Source organism: Rhea pennata, chromosome 22 (assembly GCF_028389875.1).
Source record: "Rhea pennata isolate bPtePen1 chromosome 22, bPtePen1.pri, whole genome shotgun sequence".
NCBI classification, from domain to species: domain Eukaryota; kingdom Metazoa; phylum Chordata; class Aves; order Rheiformes; family Rheidae; genus Rhea; species Rhea pennata.
Window position 1 is genome coordinate 4,282,398 of NC_084684.1, and position 18,426 is coordinate 4,300,823.

At 43.0% G+C, this 18,426-nt stretch overlaps 1 protein-coding gene across 2 annotated transcripts in view; it reads right to left on the reverse strand.

Annotated features, from left to right (window-relative positions):
* Nucleotides 1-804: 804 nt before the first annotated feature.
* Nucleotides 805-18,426, reverse strand: part of TMEM201 (transmembrane protein 201) — a 30,366-nt gene continuing 12,744 nt past the window's right edge. Inside the window, exons 7-11 of one of the 2 annotated variants that reach the window (XM_062593321.1) lie at nt 8,564-8,781; nt 7,430-7,501; nt 6,251-6,538; nt 5,617-5,748; nt 805-5,173 (exon numbers count right to left, since the gene is read on the reverse strand). In XM_062593321.1, the coding sequence (XP_062449305.1) occupies nt 5,076-5,173; nt 5,617-5,748; nt 6,251-6,538; nt 7,430-7,501; nt 8,564-8,781 (808 nt within the window). In that variant the 3' untranslated portion in view covers nt 805-5,075. Of the gene's footprint in view, nt 5,174-5,616; nt 5,749-6,250; nt 6,539-7,429; nt 7,502-8,563; nt 8,782-12,085; nt 12,210-18,426 lie in introns of those variants that run through there. The other variant, XM_062593322.1, reaches the window with a different exon arrangement.

Genomic DNA, 18,426 nt, shown 5'->3' on the forward strand with positions numbered 1-18,426 from the left:
CTTCCACAGTATTAATTTACATTAAACAATGAAAACATGAATTAAAGATGATAAAATAACACATAAAGGCAAAACCTTGACAAGACTCTTGGCCTCCACCTCTCAGAGGAAAACAATCCTGTAAGTGCCAAATGAACAGAAATCGTAGGGGGTGTACATAGCCGAAGCGCCCCAACACTCAGCTGTGCACATCACGGAACAAATTCTGGGGCTCGGTGGAACGTCCCTCACGTGTGCCCAGTCCTTGCCCACACGAGTGATCCTTTTGGCTTTCTTGCTCACATAGGCCTTTTTGGAGGATGAGTGGATTAGGACCAAAGCATCTGCATTCAGTACCTCTTTTCACTTCCCTGCCTGCCATGAACAGAGATGGACTGAAAATCCCAACCAAGTGAACTCATGCTGGTGTTACCATGCTACCTTACTGTCACCAAGTGAGGCCAGGGCTCCAAGGAACCAGGTACGTAAAGGACTAGAAGTTCAAGACAGCAAAGTCTCTATGATGTGCAGCTACAGCTGGGGAAAAGTCCAGAACATTAATTAATGGCAGGAAATGATGTTCCTCTTAACTGAAGGAAAAGCCTTCAAAGCATAACCTCTGTACTTCAATTTCCAACTCATAGTTACGAGCTTTCCCTTGTTTCAAGGAAGCTCACAAAGCCTTGTATTTCCTCTCAGCTCTCACTAGCTTTACAAGAGTGAAAAAACAAAGTTCATTTGACCATACACATGCTCAAGCACACATACTGTCTCCCGTTCCCCCCAAAATATTCAGGTACCCAAGAAATAAAAAACATACTAGGGTGAAATGTAAAATTTTTCTGCTTTTATTTTTTAAAGAAAAATATTCCTCTTTGAACACAAAGCATGAACTAAAAACCTCCGAGGAACAGTTTCTCCTTCCCTGGAGCACAATTTAACTAAACTGTACAGTGTTAGAGCTCGCCAAACAAGTATACATACACGATGTACAATATTTCTTTCACAGGAAATAAGGTTTAGGACTCTCAGAATTGTCCTCTCTTGACACCCACTCCATCCAGAAGTACTCTGCCCCTTGCCCCACCACAGGACATAGTGATGATCACTTCTGGAAGCAAAATACATGAGGAAAAAAATGCAAAACATCATTGTATTGGCCAAATTGGCCCTTTCTAGCCTTCTTAAAAATGTCTGCAAGAGAGGTTAAGACCATAGTTATTTCCAGGAATGGTGCTTGGAAGAAGAATTATAGCAGCATCTAGAGGCAACACCAGCCCTTCATTCCAGCTGCTCCATTGTAAGGAACCCAGCCAGTTCAGCAGTGTTTTACAGATATTCCCATCACCCAGGAAAATGGAGCGGGAATAAAACATTCACAGGCCAAATCTGTTTTTTGAGCAGACAGGCTAAATTCCAGTGAATCTGGCCTAGGCATGCCAGCAGTGAGTTTTTTTCCACATTGCAACAGTGACCAATTCCACGTTTGATCTTTTACCAGAAGTTACCATGACTTTCAGAACTCAATAACTTGTCCTATCAGTTCTCTCTATCCCGTCAAATACACATGTATTTATCATCTGCCAAGCTACCCATAGTGCTGGAACCGGAACCAGATGCTGGAATCCAAGTTCTTCCTAATTCAGAACAGCAAGGTCTCAGAAGATGACCTCTACAAGGTCTCAGAACATACCTCACAAGCCCATTTCCAAAGAAAAAGTACTCGGGCATTTTCAAGGGAAGGGAGGGAACAGAAAAAGCTGTAGAAATGGAGCTTATTTATGTCCAACTCCATCCATAATTGTGGCTATTATTAAGTAACGCTCAAATCTTTAGCAAGCAGATCATTTTGTAAAGACGTTTTCCATTCCATACACTCTAATAGTTTTTACAGTAGGAAAAATATTAGAAAAATAAAATTTCACCCCTGAACAACACTGTATGAAGACCAACATCACCTGTCACATGGGTTTTTACTGGGGGACCAGATAATCTTTTGTTTCCTCCCAACCAGCTTCATATAGAAAACAGCAGCAAGATAGACAAAGTACCTAGGAGCTAGATTAAGGCCAACAATATAAAGACAAATCTGGGCTCAGATCTTTTGAAATGAAGAAGCTCTCCAAATGTTTTTATACATATGCATGCAGGCACACACACAAACATATACATGTGAACTCTTGTATACTAATCCAACTACAGGTTTTACACCCGTGAAAGCACCACTGGAGAGTGTTCTAGCACCACAATGAAAAAGTTGGTCGTCTTCCCTCTTCAGCAATAACATCCAAAGTCTTAATATTGCTTTGGACTGGACAAGGTCACCAAATGCCCATCCAAGAACAGTTGCAGTGAGCAGATTCAGAAGTGCAGTGACAGGTTAAAGTGTTCCTGCATTGAAATATGGGCCAGAAGAGGCGTGTGGAGAGGCTGCAGCTCCCTGGTTGCTGGAAAGGAGGGGGAAATTCTGTATTGCAATCTGGCAGAGGCAGAGACTAAACTGGGCCCCAGGTAAGTGCGATGGTAAGTGAACTCAGTGCAGACTGGGAGGTGAAAGTGGAAAGTTTGCATACATGAAGTCACAGTGCACATCTGTTGGCATAATAAAGACAAGCAAACCCACCGTATTCTCTGGCAGGCTTGTCTCTGCATAGGAGGCTGGAAGTCAGGACAAGGATCCATGAATGGGATGTCACATGCTGTATCAGGACAACACCAAACTCAAACAGCACAGCTCTAGGGTGAGCTTGTAAATCAGTCTGCTAGCATTTTGCCTCTACACATGCTCAAGTTAACCTGAAGCAGTCTATAAAGGAGACAAAAGATCTAACAGCAAGATTGTGGAATAGGCTAAGCCATGAGAAACAGTTCATGCAAGTTACAAAAGAATTAACCATCAACCTGCAGCACATTCAGCTGTTTCTGCTGCGGGTATCTATCCTGAATCTAGACCTTGTACATGAGGCGCTGACTGTGCAGCCCTTTACCAACACTCCTGAGAAACTGAGACAAAGATGCAGAGTCAGGAATCACATCTCCACAGTCTCTCGTGTCAGTGCGTGTGGCCAGAGGTCTATCCTCTGAATGCAAGGAGCAGAGTAGGAAATGAGAAGGCCTCACTGACAAGTGAGGATTGGGAGCAGTGGCTGGAAGTGGTCGCTGAAACAGTGCAGGAAGAAATGCAACAAACAAAGAAGGGGAAACTTAATTTTTCAGAGCTTGAATCACTAGCAGTAAAGCCCCACTTATTCTGCTATATAACATGCTACTTAGAGTATTTGGGCTATCACTTGATGTGAGCCTGTGGTAAGAACTTGATAAAAACATGCATGAAAAAGTGAAGTGAAAGGAGGGGTGATGATCATTGTGACATGTGAATTTCAGGTTCACCAGCAGAGAGACGCTGTGTTTTTGTGCACGTGCAAGAGTACAACAGAAGGAACAGCAGCAGGGCTGAAAAAGAGGAGAAGACACAGCAAGCATAATACTATAATTTTTCCAAGACAGGACACTGGGATGAGGGGAGAGGAAAGAGAAAAGAAGTTTGACGTAAAGATGCCCAAAGGAAAAGAAAACTCTTATCAGAGTCAATCCTGCTTCAGAAAATACATAGCTAGTATCAGCCGGCTCTCTTTTCACCAGGTATCCTTGGCACATTAGTAAATCTCCTCTCTGCACTTGGGATGTAGGAATCGTGACATTAAAGTAAAAAAAAAATATATATTTTCTAAGATGCACTGAATGATTTTGAGAGTTCAGCACAATACTGTCTCTAAATAGCACCTGATTTCTAAGCAACATCAAAGATTCAACCAAAAGTCAAAGTGCCCAAATTATAAACTGCTTTTGAAAAGCTAGGGCTATTTCCTTTGGGTTATCTAAAAGAGTTATCTACTCAGAAGACAGAATTGTCCAGGAGCAGGTCTGGCATCTCTAAATGAAAGAACCTCTCAGGTCTCTGCATTTAACTAAATACAGAAATTTTTAAATAGTTACTTAGTAAATCCCTATATTAGACTGAGGAGCCAGGTTTCTGGAGAAATTTATACAATCAGACAGTTCCTCGCATGCTTTCCAATTTAACAGATTTGTGCAATTTGCACCACAGAACAAGCTATGCTACTCCTCACTTCAGTGAAAACCCCAGCAGTTAGATTTGTGAGTTGAAAGTTGTTGGAGTATGGTGCAAATCACATGGGGATCCTTTCTTATTAAAATAGAATTAATGCCTCCTGGGCAAAGTAAAGCCCAGGCTTCATCTTTCTAACGCAAATCACACAAGGATGTCTGCTTTAGGTTTGCGCATCCCTAGAGCAACAGTTCTGGTTGGAGGTATGCACAGAGAGCAGTTTCTGATAACCAGCAAGACCAGAATGGCAACTGGTGAGAATGGCCTTAGGGCACAGGCCAGGTGGAAGCACAAGGACATGCAAGATGCAAGAGAATATCACAGAGCAGCCAAGGACATCCACCTGCTCCGGCAAGCTTAAGGCAATCAAAGAAAAGTTCACCGATAATTAAGAGGAGAGTGTCAAAGAGAAGACAGAAGAGGAACCATTGGGCTAGGAGGCTGGGAAAGCTGTTAAACTACCCCAAGCCTAGCACCAACAACTAAGCCATCCCTCTTCTCTAGCTAATTTGTTATAATTCTCCTCATTTTATCAGCACCGTCAGCATGAGGTTAAAATGTCAGCAAGAAGAGCTGGGAGGAGGTTCCTAAAAATGCAGCTTGTACCTTTTCAGGCTTCTGTCTCAGATCAATTCCCATGAAAGAAAGTGCATGGGCCATTTGACTGGCCTCTTGCTTTGAACTGGAGCTCTGTGGGAGTTCTGCCTACCACCTCCAGAGATGATCCTGTGATACATTCTACCTGGAAGTGACAGTAGCAGCTGCCTGGGTTCCTTGTCGCAACAGTTGAGCGTACAGTAGTTGGAAAAAACAAACAAAAAAAAACCAAACAAACAAACAAACAAACAAACCCCAGCATGCACCAGTGGCACAGCCATTAGACGTGAAGCTGTAGCTGAACTCTTTTTTTTCAGAGAGTCTTCTCAGAAGCAGGTGGGACCAGGAAGAAAGAGAGTGTTGGCACAAATCAGCGTAGGTTCCGGTAGACATAGGCTGATGTGAAGATAGCATTGAGAGTCAGACTCACGGCTAGCAGACCTCGGAGAGCAGAGTTACCCAAATGACCTTAGTGGACGAGGAGAAGAAAAAGAAAGACGAGATACCAGAAATATTAAAGAACTGATGAGATAACAGTGAACATGTGTTGCTCTCTTCCTTTGCCCAAAGTTTTCACCTTGAGCAGAAATTGCTGAAGCACTTTTCCTGTTAGGAAAGATTCCACTGCACTCCTTGGTTCTATTTTCCTCTTACTAATCTTCTCAACACCCACATCCTCACCCCTTTCCTTCTGTCTCAGTTTAGCACTCTAGCTGTCAGTATTTTTCAGATAGCCTAAAGAACAGGAATAAACTTATTAAGGTCTTATGCTAGCAGAGGGAAGACCCATTTTGCTGCTACTTATTTCATTGATCTCAAAATAAAATCACTACCCCAAGGCAGGAATGATCTCTTTTGCCCTCACGGAGATGCTCATGCACACATAAAGCATTCACAAGAGTTGCACCTACCTTTCCAGCCTGCCAAATCTTCCCCTTTGGTAGTTGTATCTACCACACAGGTAGATGAGTGTGATGATTGATCTTCCTTTTTGATAGAATTATCACTGCAAATGCTCCCTCCTTCCATGGCAGATCTCATATCTACAAGGAGAAAAGATATGAACATTCAGAAGGTACTAGTGGAAGCCAAATGCAGCAGAAGTTACCAGCTTAAAGCTAGGCATGAGTGACGAACAGTTGCCTGGTAAAATCATGCAAGGATTGAGGATGGAACCTGGAAACATAAGGCAAATTTTACTGCTCTGCAGCAGAAGATGCCTTCATGTTTGTCTCTTACATATTGTCCACATCAACATCACCACCTCAGTGGTTAGAGGAGTTACTCAAACAAGGGCGAGGGCGGTGGCAGTAATATCCCTGCAACTTCACTCAGTGGGAAAAGGACATCTGCTTTGGCAGAACAGAGGCTGCTCTCCAGGCCACTGGATTCATAAGGGAGATTTGGTGGCTGAGCAGTCATCACCACACCTTTTTCCTGAAGGTTTCCCATCTATTGCTTGGCCTAAATGATGCATAGCTTCGCTTGCAAGCCAACTCCTTCCCGGAAGCAAATTTTCAGGAGTGCAGCAGGCTAAGAGCATACCATGCATTCCTTGCTCGCTGAGGTTCTTCTTTGGAAAGGAGGACAGCTCAGTGCCAAAGATGTTGCTCTCCGAGTGTGTGCGCTCCTCAGAGCTGGTTGGGGTGAGCAGGGCCTCATTCTGGGATGGGAAAAGTAGCAGCTTCTGTCCTTTCAGGTTCAGGCGGGCAGGGCTGATGAGTGGTCGGCGGTACCGCAAGGAACCTGAGCTAGAAGTGACAGAGCCAGCCACAGATGGTGCTGGAGAGGGGATGCGAGAGGGAGCACAGCTGCCTGACAGCAAGAAGTGCTCTGAAACAGAAATATCCCCAAAGAGAGAGGAAAAAAAAAAGAGAGATTATAATCTAATTCAAGGGGCATAGTTTTCTTTAGCAATTCTACAAGAACAGGAAACAGGCATTACAAATGTCCAATATATCTTGTACTAAAGTTCTTTTTTCACTCTGGTTCTACACTGCAATACATAGAGAAATTCTGCACACACTTTGGTACACTCATGGATGACTTAGACTAGAGATGAGTTTATCAAGAGCTGTGTGAGCTTTCTCTCTGCTCAGTGCAACCATTCAGGAGAGCCTGCATTACATGTACTGTTTGCACTTAAATTAATAGTTCTGGCATGTCTGTTGAAGGCTGTTTGCTGGGAATTTATATTACGCAAGTCAGGAGTGCATGATGGCATTAGCCCAGGCTGTGGCTACTTTTCCAGCAGTTAACACTTCTGCAGCAGGAACAGCCAAATGATCCATTTGGTGTCAGCAGTTCAACAGACAGGTCACTGGAGGACATGGGAGCAAAAGGGTAGAGCAGATAGAACAGGTAAATTAGCAGTTCTTGGGCTGGTGAAGGAGAACAAAACAAAAGAGCTGCACTAGGAATAGTTCAAAGTCTCCTAATAAAGCAATCTCAACTCCTTTGTACAGTAGGGAAGTGATTCTTGTTTTGCCTCACTGATTTCACTGTGAGCTCTTCCAGGGAAAGGGATATCCACTACATACAGCACCTTATTTTAATGCAATCCCACTCTTAGTTTGAGCTATCTCTGAAGTATTTCTAACAACAGAACTGAATTTTTCATTGGGATGCAGGCAGGGAGGAAAGAATTAAACTCCAACCATGTGTTCCAACCCATACACTGCAAATCCTGCAAAAACATTTGGTCTGGACACCCTGGTGCATTACCTGCTGTAGGGGATTCCTTGGACAGAGACGACTGTGAGGCTGGGCGGCTTCCACTGAACAAGTAGCCTGAATCTGAAAAGCAAACATGAAGCAGTTTGAACCCAGCTAGTTCAGCTACTAAGTGTCTGTCTTTCAGAAAGACAGCTGCAACATCTTGACTGATGATCTTGTCATCAGTCTCAGAAGGGGAGCAGTGGTAAATGGAGGCAAGAAAAATACCCCTATTTTCCTAAGTAGGCTTTATGGCAGAGAGAGTAATCCACTCTTCCCAGCTGCATGGAAACAGATCTGGCCAGTAAGCTCTAAAAATAAAATAATCCACCCTCCCCCATCTGGAAAGAAAAGAATCTACATCTTCTTAGTGTGCCCTTTCCTTCCCTGACCTACACCCTGAGACCAAAAGGCTCTGCAGGTCCAGAACTCCACTGTTTCTCTGATCTGTTGTTAAGCCTTATAAACTTGGGACATCTGACACAGCTCACCAAGATCTTTATCCTGCTCTGAATTACTCTTTGCCTTCAAGGGATCGTAATAGCATGCTGCCCCATGTATAGCTTTGCAGCTTGTGTGATACTGCCATAGATGCCTGGAGAAGCCTTTGGATTTCAGTAAATCTACAACAGGTAAGCGCACAGCGAGATTCGTGCCTCACCAAGATGGCAAAGATGCACTAATTTCTAAATGCTACAAAACAAATGACCAATGCTGGACACTCATCTGCAACACAGGAGCTTCAGGCATTGCTTATTTTAACCAATTTAGACACAGTTCATAGCTGAGCTGTTGCAGAAGCATTAGGAATTTGTTTACAAGTGATTAAAAACAATTGAGATATATAATCAATAGTAACACAGCATCAGGCTTAACAACTCCCTTGGGAACTAGATTAACTTTGTCCTTGCTACAGAGTCTGTATAAGGACAACCCATGACAGAAAGCAACACGTGCTCAGTTAGCACTACCTACTGCCAGGCTGTTTGCATGCAGCTAGTGCTCATTCCAGCCCCAAGTCCGCATCAGCAATCCCTGCCCAGGACTGTACCACATGGGTGCCTCGCAGCCCACTCCCCTCTGAAGCGTTGTATCTCTGCATAGTCATTTCCATTGGGTCGAGAAGCTTCACGCCCACCTTACCTGCTCTGGCCAAGGAGGGGATGGTACCCAGTGAGAGTGCCCTGTTCAGACGCCCAGGAAGAGAGGAGGAAGAAGTCCTACGTGGGGATCTGAAGAGCTGCTGGTTCGTCAGGTGGAGAATACTAGGTGGTGTTGGGATAAAGAGAGACGAAGCAGAAGGAGGGAAGCCAGTCCCAGTGCCATTGGGAAACAGAGTAAGTGAATCCCCAGAAAGGTATCTGCAAATGAGAGGCAGGACATACATTTAGCAATAAGTACATTCCAATAACACCCTCTCTCAATTCTAACTAAGGGATTCAGAATAAAACAACCACAACAGAACAGAGAAGAATTTGTGTTTCTTTTGAGACAGAACTACAATGATGGTTGAACTTCTTGTATATGAAGGCTTGTTTCATTATCAGGTTTGTAGTGATTTTTCAGCACAGGAGAGCGCAAGATGCAGGATGGTGTAGAATTTATGGGACTGTTCCTGTGCCTTTGAAACTGGGAGAGCGAAGAACTGCTCAGTCTTACTTAAATGATTCTGCACCAACCTGTCCTGCAATGCAGGATATAAGAACTGGTGGGGCAGTTTAATAGTTCAGGTGCAAATAAGCATAGTCCTTTGGTTTTCTCACTGCCTAAGAACATTACCCAGAGACCACCAGAATGTTTTACAAATCCAAATATACACAGGACCAAGAGTGGGGTACATGTTTGGTTTGTTATGTGCACATGCAAACATGCTTGAAAATGTTGTGGTTATGGGAAGCAAGTGGCTATTTACTATCTTTTTGTCTTTACAAACCAGAATTGACATCTAAACTCCCATGTCAGTACAGAGAAAAGTATTTTTACGGGTACCTGGATAGAAACTTAGGCAAGAGACCTCCGTTTTTAAATGGACATTCAAGCTTCTTTATGGCATTTACCCTTACAATGCTTCTGTGAGGTAAGGAAGTCTCACTATCCTTATAGATGTAGATGAGAAACAGAAGCAAAAAGAAGCTAAGTGACTTGCCAAGGGTCACATAAAAAGTCTATGACAGAACACAGACATAGGCTTGGGTTTCCTAATACAAAGCTGAAGCCTAAACCGTTAAATTTTCCTTTCTCTGCATACTGTACTTAGCCACAAATGCATGCTAGCAGTCATTCAGGAGGAACTGTGCTCCTGTAGCATAAGCCCCAGGCAGTATCTTGCTTTATAGCAAAAAGACAATATTACGGTTTCTGGAAAAGTTTTAAATTGTCAAGAATACACAGCAACTGTATTTCTAGGTCTCTGAATCGTTTCCAAAGGGTTCCCTCCAGGTGAAATAAGGGAGATGCAGAACAGCATTTCCAATTCAAGAACACAGGATGAAAGATAACAGACAAAACATACTGAGGATACCTGTACCAGCTGGCTCAACATATAAGCAGACTTCATTCCACTGGTGAAATAACTGTATGAGGGCTTAGTATTTTAAACGCTTGATTACTATAAACAAATAAACTATGCAATTAATTTTCATATTATCACCTACCTTTGCAGTGGTTCACAGTTTAATCTAACTGAACAACCTATCAAAAAGTAACTCCCATTTCTACCTTTGTTCCACTCCTCTTTGCAATCATGTACTGATCTTAACCTTGGGGTACATTTGTGTGTGCAGTTTAATTGACTACATTGCATCAGAAATACAGAATCTGCTGTGGGCTCTCCCTTGTGTTCTCACAAGATCAAAATGAGTGCTCTGAGAAGGTTACAACACTGTGAGCATGAAAATTTTGTATTATTTTTAATATAGTTGAATGAAATGCACGAAAGAATCTAAAACTTGAATAAGATACAAGATATTTTGTGATCTCCTCCAAGGTATTTGTTCAGTTAGAAACATGTAATCCTTTTGTCAAGTAAGTCATGAAGTGACACTAACCTTAGGAGGAACTGTACAAAATACACACTTCTTTTTATTTTTTTTTAAACAGGGATATTGGACTTTGTAGCTGTGACATTTGGAGGTTAAATATTAATCTCACTTCTGATAAAAAAAGTCAGACAGGTAAGAGTAACGTGGCTTTTCTTCTGTCAGAAAAAAGCCAGTAGTAAATCAGAGTGGAGGAATACGCATATCTCAATCTTGTGCTGTGCTCGTAGTGATTTATGCGTGTGTCATCCTCTCTTGGAGATTAAAAAGGTGATGCAGCAATATTATGCAGTGCTAGTATGTCCAGAAGCAGCAATCTAGATTTAAGATCATAATCTAAAATATCTTATAAAACTACTTATCTGCTAGTATGAGGCAGACATCAACAATCCCAATCAGCTTTACCAGGCTGAACAACATCTGAGCCAACCAACTTCCTGGTGCTTGCAAGCAGGACATGCCTTTAACAGCAGCAAGGAACTCGTCAATCTTGCAGCAGAAAGCGCCCAACCTCTTCAGGTTCCAGAGGACCTGGGAAGGGTGTCATGCTTCGCAAACAGGGAGTCTTTCAGTGCACATACGTACACACATTTCCCCAACCACACACAGACGTAAATGGTGATGTGTCCATCTCAACTCCATAAGACAAAATGAATTGGAAAGGAAATGAAAAGGTGGCTCAGGACCATGATAGTAATCATCTTGGAGCGAGACCTAGCACCCACTGTGCTGTATCTGTGCAGGACCAAACCACAGCATCAAAATAGGGCACCTGCGAACAACTTTTTTTTTTTTTTTCTTTTTTCTCCTCCTAACTTTGCACCCTTTTGATGTTTTGGGCTAGAGCATCCAGTTTTACACAGCAACTTGTTGCACTGGAAAATAGTATGTCTAGCTTACTGGCTTTTTGCAGTTTTCCACTTCAAAAATTAGAAGATATTACAATTATTTATCACTCATAATGACTTTCCTGGGATTTTAACTTTTTTTGGATTGGACTTCCATAGGCTCTGCTGCTCAATAATCCCACCGCCTTTCAACCTTGTCAAATTAAAGAGTCTGATCCTCTGGGCAGTAGACGAACCATTTGCTTTACACCATCCAGAAAAGGAATTTTTCTAATTAGCAAAGAAGAGCCAGAGAAGTTTGAGCATAGCTTATCAATGCCTTAGAATTGAGGCTGACCAAAGTATGGCTTAAATATTTATTCCACTGCTACATGTGCAAAATCCTATTTCTTTTCTATGCACTCTTATCTGTGATGTTTGCCACTGCCATGTCAAGAGATCTAGATGCTGCTAAAGGTAAAGCAGGGGCCCTGCTGTGGGAATGTGTTTCACACCTAAGACTGTAAGCTGAACCAAAACTTCTTTCAGAAGCAGATGCAAAAAAGTGAGATGATCAAGAGGGGCATAAACAGCCGCATAGAAGCCATGAAACAGAGCAGGACAGCTCTGTCTTTGCTCCTAGATTACTGTGATGCTCCAAGCCATGTGTGCATGTAGGTAGCTAGACACAGAGATTAATGCAGGCCTGGCAACAGTTAAAAAAGTAACCAAAAAAAAAAAAAAAAAAGAAAGAAAAGAAAAAAAAAAAGAAAAAGAAAAAGGCTCTGGAGTCAGACAGCTTGTGGAAATAGTCAGGGCCCGGAAGCCGTTTATTTCAGAACTTGGTATTATGAACATCAAAAATTGGGCATCTTGATTAGTGTTTACAATGATCACAGCATCACTGGACAGTTGGGCACAATTCTGCTACACAGATATTTAAAAATAAATAAATAGAAAGTTAAAGAAAAGTATCACATAGTATGGGACAGTACATCACCCTGAAGAAACACCTCCTGCCAGCAAAGCCTCCTCTGTTCCAGTATCTCCCTCTTATTCAAAGCCAAGATGGTAAGCATGTGCCTTTTTAATTCACATTTTAACCACAGAGATGATGCATCACCCCTGGGATAGAGAGAGAAATGTGAGAGAACATGGGTGAGATCAGCTTGCTGGGCTATAAAAGGACCCATTTCTTGAGAGCAGGTAACTCAGTACACGGACTAAGAAGGTAACACGCAATCACAGTCAGGCAGCTTGCTGCATGCATCCAGGCTTGCGTGTCTGGAAGCAGCAAGGGATCTTCTCAGTCACAAGGTAAAATGTTTCCTCTGAACTTAAGGTCCCATCACAATTTATCAGAGCTGCATGGGTTGTAGTAATGCTGCCCAGACTGCAGCAGCAGCTCACTGCAGCTAGCAATGAGCGTGGAAACAAAGTGAGCAAGTTTCTCTGAGCTGACAAGTAGTCACTTGGCCTGATATAAAAGTCTCTAAACTCTGTCTGCTTTGCTGCATCATGTATAGTGCCTGGAGCCAGCCATTAGTCAGTGCCATAACTTCTGCTTCTGGTCAAGGGTGAAGGAATCAGGAGTAAAGAAGAATATGGCAAATAACTGGCACAGGGATGGAAGGAGCAGTGTTATAAAAGGACACAGGTCTCAAACATACTAAGATTTTGATATATGTCTTACAGAGTTAGAAAGTTTAGTTGCCAGACCTAGAATTCTTTTCTCCTACAAGTCACCCTGTTTTGGGTGAAAAAGGAGCAGTAAAATATAGCTGAAAAGGCTCCAGTTGCTAGGTCTTGCCCTTAACACCTTCTGGAGTACAGGTGGATGTTTGACATCAGTTTTGGTTTCCCACTTGACAGGTAGCACAAAGATATGCAAGCGTGCACCTCCCATGTCTACAAAAGGCATACTGGCTGGCATGATGGAACTGTTCAGAGGACCTCTCTCCCGTCTGTGTGCTTGATACCTTTGGTCCCAAATGATGCTTTACAGGGAATAACTTAAGGTATACTTCAGGACTGAGTACTGCCCCTTTCACAAGGGAGAATCGGCTATTGCCCACAGAGGCCTCAGGTGTACTTGCAGGTGGTGATACACCTGGGATGAACTTGCAGGTTATACACAAGAGCACAGAAGTCCAATGGCACCTCTTTTAAAACTGAACAAAACCATGTACCTCACCTGCCCGCTTTTGTGAGCGGAATCAATCTAGAGCAATTAAATCAGCTATTAATTATATTAATTTATATAATAAGAGCATAAATAATTCTTCTACAATACATCTAGATAAATCTGCTACAGTAGCTAAGCATGATTATTAGCTTCACACAAAATTCAAGCTTACTTGAAAAATAACATTAATAATAATATAAAAGCTAAAATAAAACATCACTATGTCATTGTTACATTCCCCTCCTGTTCTCATCCTTTGACACACCCAAGCTAAGTTCACGAGGGCATGCAAAGCACAGACATAGCAAGTAGCAGTCAATAGGAAGGAAAGGATGGGATATAACGTATTTAAGAATACAAAGGGCCACAAAGGGGTTGGTCTGCATGCAGAGACGTCAGTGAGGGTTTCAGGGAGACCAGGGGCAGCAGCAGCAGAGATGCTTACTCAGTTGCTAGCCCTGGGTTCTTTCTCATCCCTAGAAGGGTCTGCAGAGTCAGAAATGTAAGAGTGCAGTCTGAGTGTCTTCTCATTCCCAGCCACCTCAGCAGTGGCAAATAAAGGACAAAAGCAATGTCCTGGTAGACATACAGGCACATACATGCGTCTCAGTTTGCAGCTGCATCATTTCCACTGAAGCAGAGCAATATAGTGTTGTCAAAAAGTTAGCTTGTCCAGGGAAAGGCACTTAATGGACCCACCTAGGCCCCTTCAGACTACGTCCAATTCTGCTGAGCAGACTACCAGTGTGGCCTTGAGCAGGCAGACTAGCCAAAGCCACGGTGAGAGCAAAGATCAGAGCCAGCCATGTTGGGCTGGAGTAGATTTGATTTCAAAAGACACACAAACCCACTAACAATCCCTCACCACCTCAGCTTGCTCAGAGCACCACAGCTACACAGTGCGATTTTTCCCTGCCCCATTCTGTAGTCCTGTTCCCTGGTCCAAACACTAGCACGAGGCCAGTGTGAAAAAGAAGCACCTGAAATAGGAGGCTTTTAGGCTAAAATTCTCCAGTTCTGCTGAATTAAGGTGTTTGTACGCTCTGGCCTGCAGGGTCAAGACTCCTCAAATGATAGAGCTGCACTTCGTGACCACAGGTTACTACACGTTCCTCTGCGGTCTGAAATAGAGAGTCCAGCTAAGTGAAAATGAGAAGCTCAAAGCAATGACCAAGTGGGCCATTTTTGTGGCAGTACTTTTAGTATGTTACCAGCCCTTTGTCAGCCGTCACCCTCAGCAGAAAGAAATATGTACTCACGTGTCACAAAACTTAGCACCTCAGCTTCAGGGGGATATTGGCTCTGGGCTTGCACCAGAACAACTGAGCTGCAAGCATACATTTTTTTCTGCTGAACCTACTGCAGAGGAGGCGACAGGCACAGAGAGATGGTATATCTAACTGTTAGGCTATTTCCTAACTGAACTTCAAGTCAAAAATGTCAAGTTGGCAAAGCACCTTACTTACAGAAGTTACACAGCACAGCCCATTTAGAATAGTCCAGCTGGCACTGAAATCGTGTATTGCAGGAACAGCCGCAGTAGAGGAAGGCGTGGTTTACTTAACTAGAAAACTCTTTTCCAGAAACATTCAACAGTAAAATCCCGATAACTGATAATCAACCTCCTTCAGGCCAAATTATCCAAGAAGTGGTTCTGCAGACACAACAGGTATATATTTGATACTAGCAGCTTATAAATCAGAGTGCCTCTGGAGGAACCATCCCTTCCTTCCTAACTTCCCCCCTTCCAAAAGGCCTAGCATCCTCTACCATCAGCCTGGCAAAGCATGAGAGAAAGGCAAACAGCGAGAAGACTGTCAGCATCAGAGTCACTAAACTCCAAAATTTCAGTTGCTACAAGCCGGTTTTCGAGAGACTGAATTTTGTCTGTTGTTTTTGGAAGAGGCAGCATAGGCATGCTGAGGCACCAAGGAGTGGAAGAACAAGTTGACACCTGAGCAAAAACAACAGCTTCTTTGGCATCAGAAGTCAGCCACACACCAATATTTGTTTATTATCTTGTTTTCCATTTGATTTTTTTACAATTAAGCAGTTGAAAAGGTCTTCAGCTAAAAGATCCTCAACAAAGCACCATGGCTTCAATAATATCGCTTGGCCATAACACAAGTAGCTTTCTAAAGTTCTGATATGTAACATAATTGTGACTTGTAAATATACTTCATTTGTATTAATTTGCATAACGCAAAAGACAAATGGATTTCTTGCTTGCATGTAGATTGTAACAGATCTTCCAGATGAAGCAATTTTAAACTCTAAGTATAGATTTGCACTTGCTGTGCAAACAGAATTAAAGTACTTCTGAGCAGTATTATTCACTTTGCAGCATAAACCCACCCCTGTGGGAAGGATTATCAACTGCCCACTTCTGGTATCTAGGGTGCATCCTCCACATCCCATCCACCACAGCAGTGCATAGTAAAAAACAGAACAGGAGAAGAGATCAGACATAGAACTATCTGACACTTCACAGCAAAACAGCATATGAAGGGCTAGACCCCAGGGCTCAAAGATGGGTCATGCCTAAATTAAAAGAAACAGAAGATGGGAGAAAAACAGCTGCGCAGAACAGCCATGTGAGCACTTGAAATGGGACCAGGGAAACCTGATACAGTCTTGACTACCAGTTCTGGAAAGCAAAATGTCTGATGAACTGGCAGGCACCTTTGAGCTGCCACTGAGAGTTTCCTTGCCGCGAGGCAGGAAAGTTGGACAGATTTTTTAAAAGTTCTTGTTAGAAAAAGAAAGCGCATTGCCATTAGAAATCAGGCACATTACTATTTTAAAAACACGTATCATGGCATGAGGTTACCATGACCAGCCCCACACACTTTAACAGCCTGTCAGAACCCTGCAGCCCTCCTCCTTGCAGTAGCCTCGATGCACCTTTCTAACCATGAGATTCCCCTCATCATTCAAACATATCCAAGAGCAGAGCAGCAACAGCAAACAGCTCATCTCTGCAAGGCCAGCTAGTTGCAAGTTCACATGCTAAAAGGCACTTATCCGTCCAAGTCAGGGCAGAAGACAATCACAGCTGAATAGAAATATGAGCCTTTTCCTACAATTAACATTATGGGAAAAGTAGAAAGCACTCAAGCAGGAACAAAGGAGGAAAAAAAGGCAAAAGGGGAAGCTGAGGGGAGGCTTAATGGACGTAACGGCTTACGGTCAGTTGGGCCTTTTGTACAGCGAGTTCAGAGAACGGCAGCGCTGGCAGTGGATTTTTTCCTGTGTCCATTTCATTAGGTGGTTTTGTCTAAGCCACTTTTAAAAGCAGATGGGCTGAGGCAAAAATGGTGTTGGAAGGACAGCTGCAGTGGGGAGTTCTCTGGAGAATGAAAACATGCTAGCAATCACCGCACTGCAGGAAGGCTGAACAGGCAGCAGTAACTACGCATTTACTCACAAACTGTTTTATTTAATGCCACTTCTCATCTTTTCACCAGCCTACTACTGCCCTGAGCATTGCCCCCAGACTCCCTGTTCCAGCAGGCTGACAGCACAGAGGAGTCTACAGTCAGCTAGAGGAAACAAACATGGGATTTTTAAGGTGCATTTCCTACTATATTTCCTAAGGAAGGACAAGAGAGAGGAGCCAGACTAATTGCGTAAGTCTTTAGCCCAGGGCTGAGGATTCTGCACACTTCGGCCTTTTTTTCTGCCTAGATGAACTCAACGGGCCCCCTGGAGTACTTGTTTTAAATCTCCAATTCAAAAAACATTGTCTAGTGTAAAACAGGACATAGTGGTTATTATTTAGCATTTCCAAAGTCCAAGAATGAAACAAGAAACAAACTTGGACTGAGAGCTGGAAGACAATTCTTTCGGATCAGGGCTGGTAAGTAACAGGGGCACAAAAAGGGAGGAACCAGACTGTGCAAATGTTGGCTCCCTTCTCTGGAAATAAGGTAAGCAGTTCTCAGAGCAGCATCGTTCATGAGCACCAGAACCGAGAAAGGTGTTCGTTTGCTTGGAGGTGGCTACGGTAATTATCTGAAGGCACCAGTTAAAAGAATTTTCCAAGGAGGAGTACATAAGGCAAGCAGATTCTTGGGTCTACTTTCCATGCCAGGTGCTAAACTACAGGCAGACAGCTCTTCAGCCAGGAGTGTATCTTCCTCAGGATGCACTCAGCTTACTTGGCTTATTGTCATTGGATCTCCACAGAGCTTCTGCCTGTGCTACATTTCTGCTTTCACAGTGAATACTGGCTTGAAAAACAACAATGAAAAGCTACGAAATGTCTTTTGTTTCCTTAAGAGAAGTTCCTGTCATTTCACCAGCATCTGCAGCATCCAGTAGTGTCTGAATCTTTCACTAGGAAATATCTGCATCTCCCAGTAAGAGCTTGATTCTGATTATTTTAGAATTTGTATACAGGAAGAGCAGGACATCAGACTATGAGAATGGCAGGTCCCACGGAACTATTCTGAATAGAAGAGAATGATGTATCTTTTGTAACTATGTTGTTTCCTCTTGAAAGCCTATTTCTAGCTAAAAGGCCTGAGTTCAGGTAAGAAACTCAGCAGAATCACTTAAAAACAAACAAACAATACCAGTATAGAAGAGCCAGATTACTTATTCCAAGAGGCTCCAGCAAGTTAGTCCTACACAAACCTAAGCAGTTGACAGCTCCTTCCTTCCCACGCTAACACCCCGTCATCTAAGCTTTCAGTGGAGGACTGCCATGCTCTCTAAGTCACAGTTTCCAGACCCCCTTCTTCAGCAGGGTTAGCACCAATTGCAGAACTTCCGAAAGGAACCCTTCCAGGTAACAAACATTGTCTAGCTCTGTGTGCACCCACTGCAGAAGCTCCCACCGTTTCCTCCAGCATGTCCTCCTGACTTATGTTCTCAATGCTAAGGAAAACATTGACTGAAAAAAATTGTGATGTACAACAAAAGCTGATCATACAACATAGCAATGCTACTGTC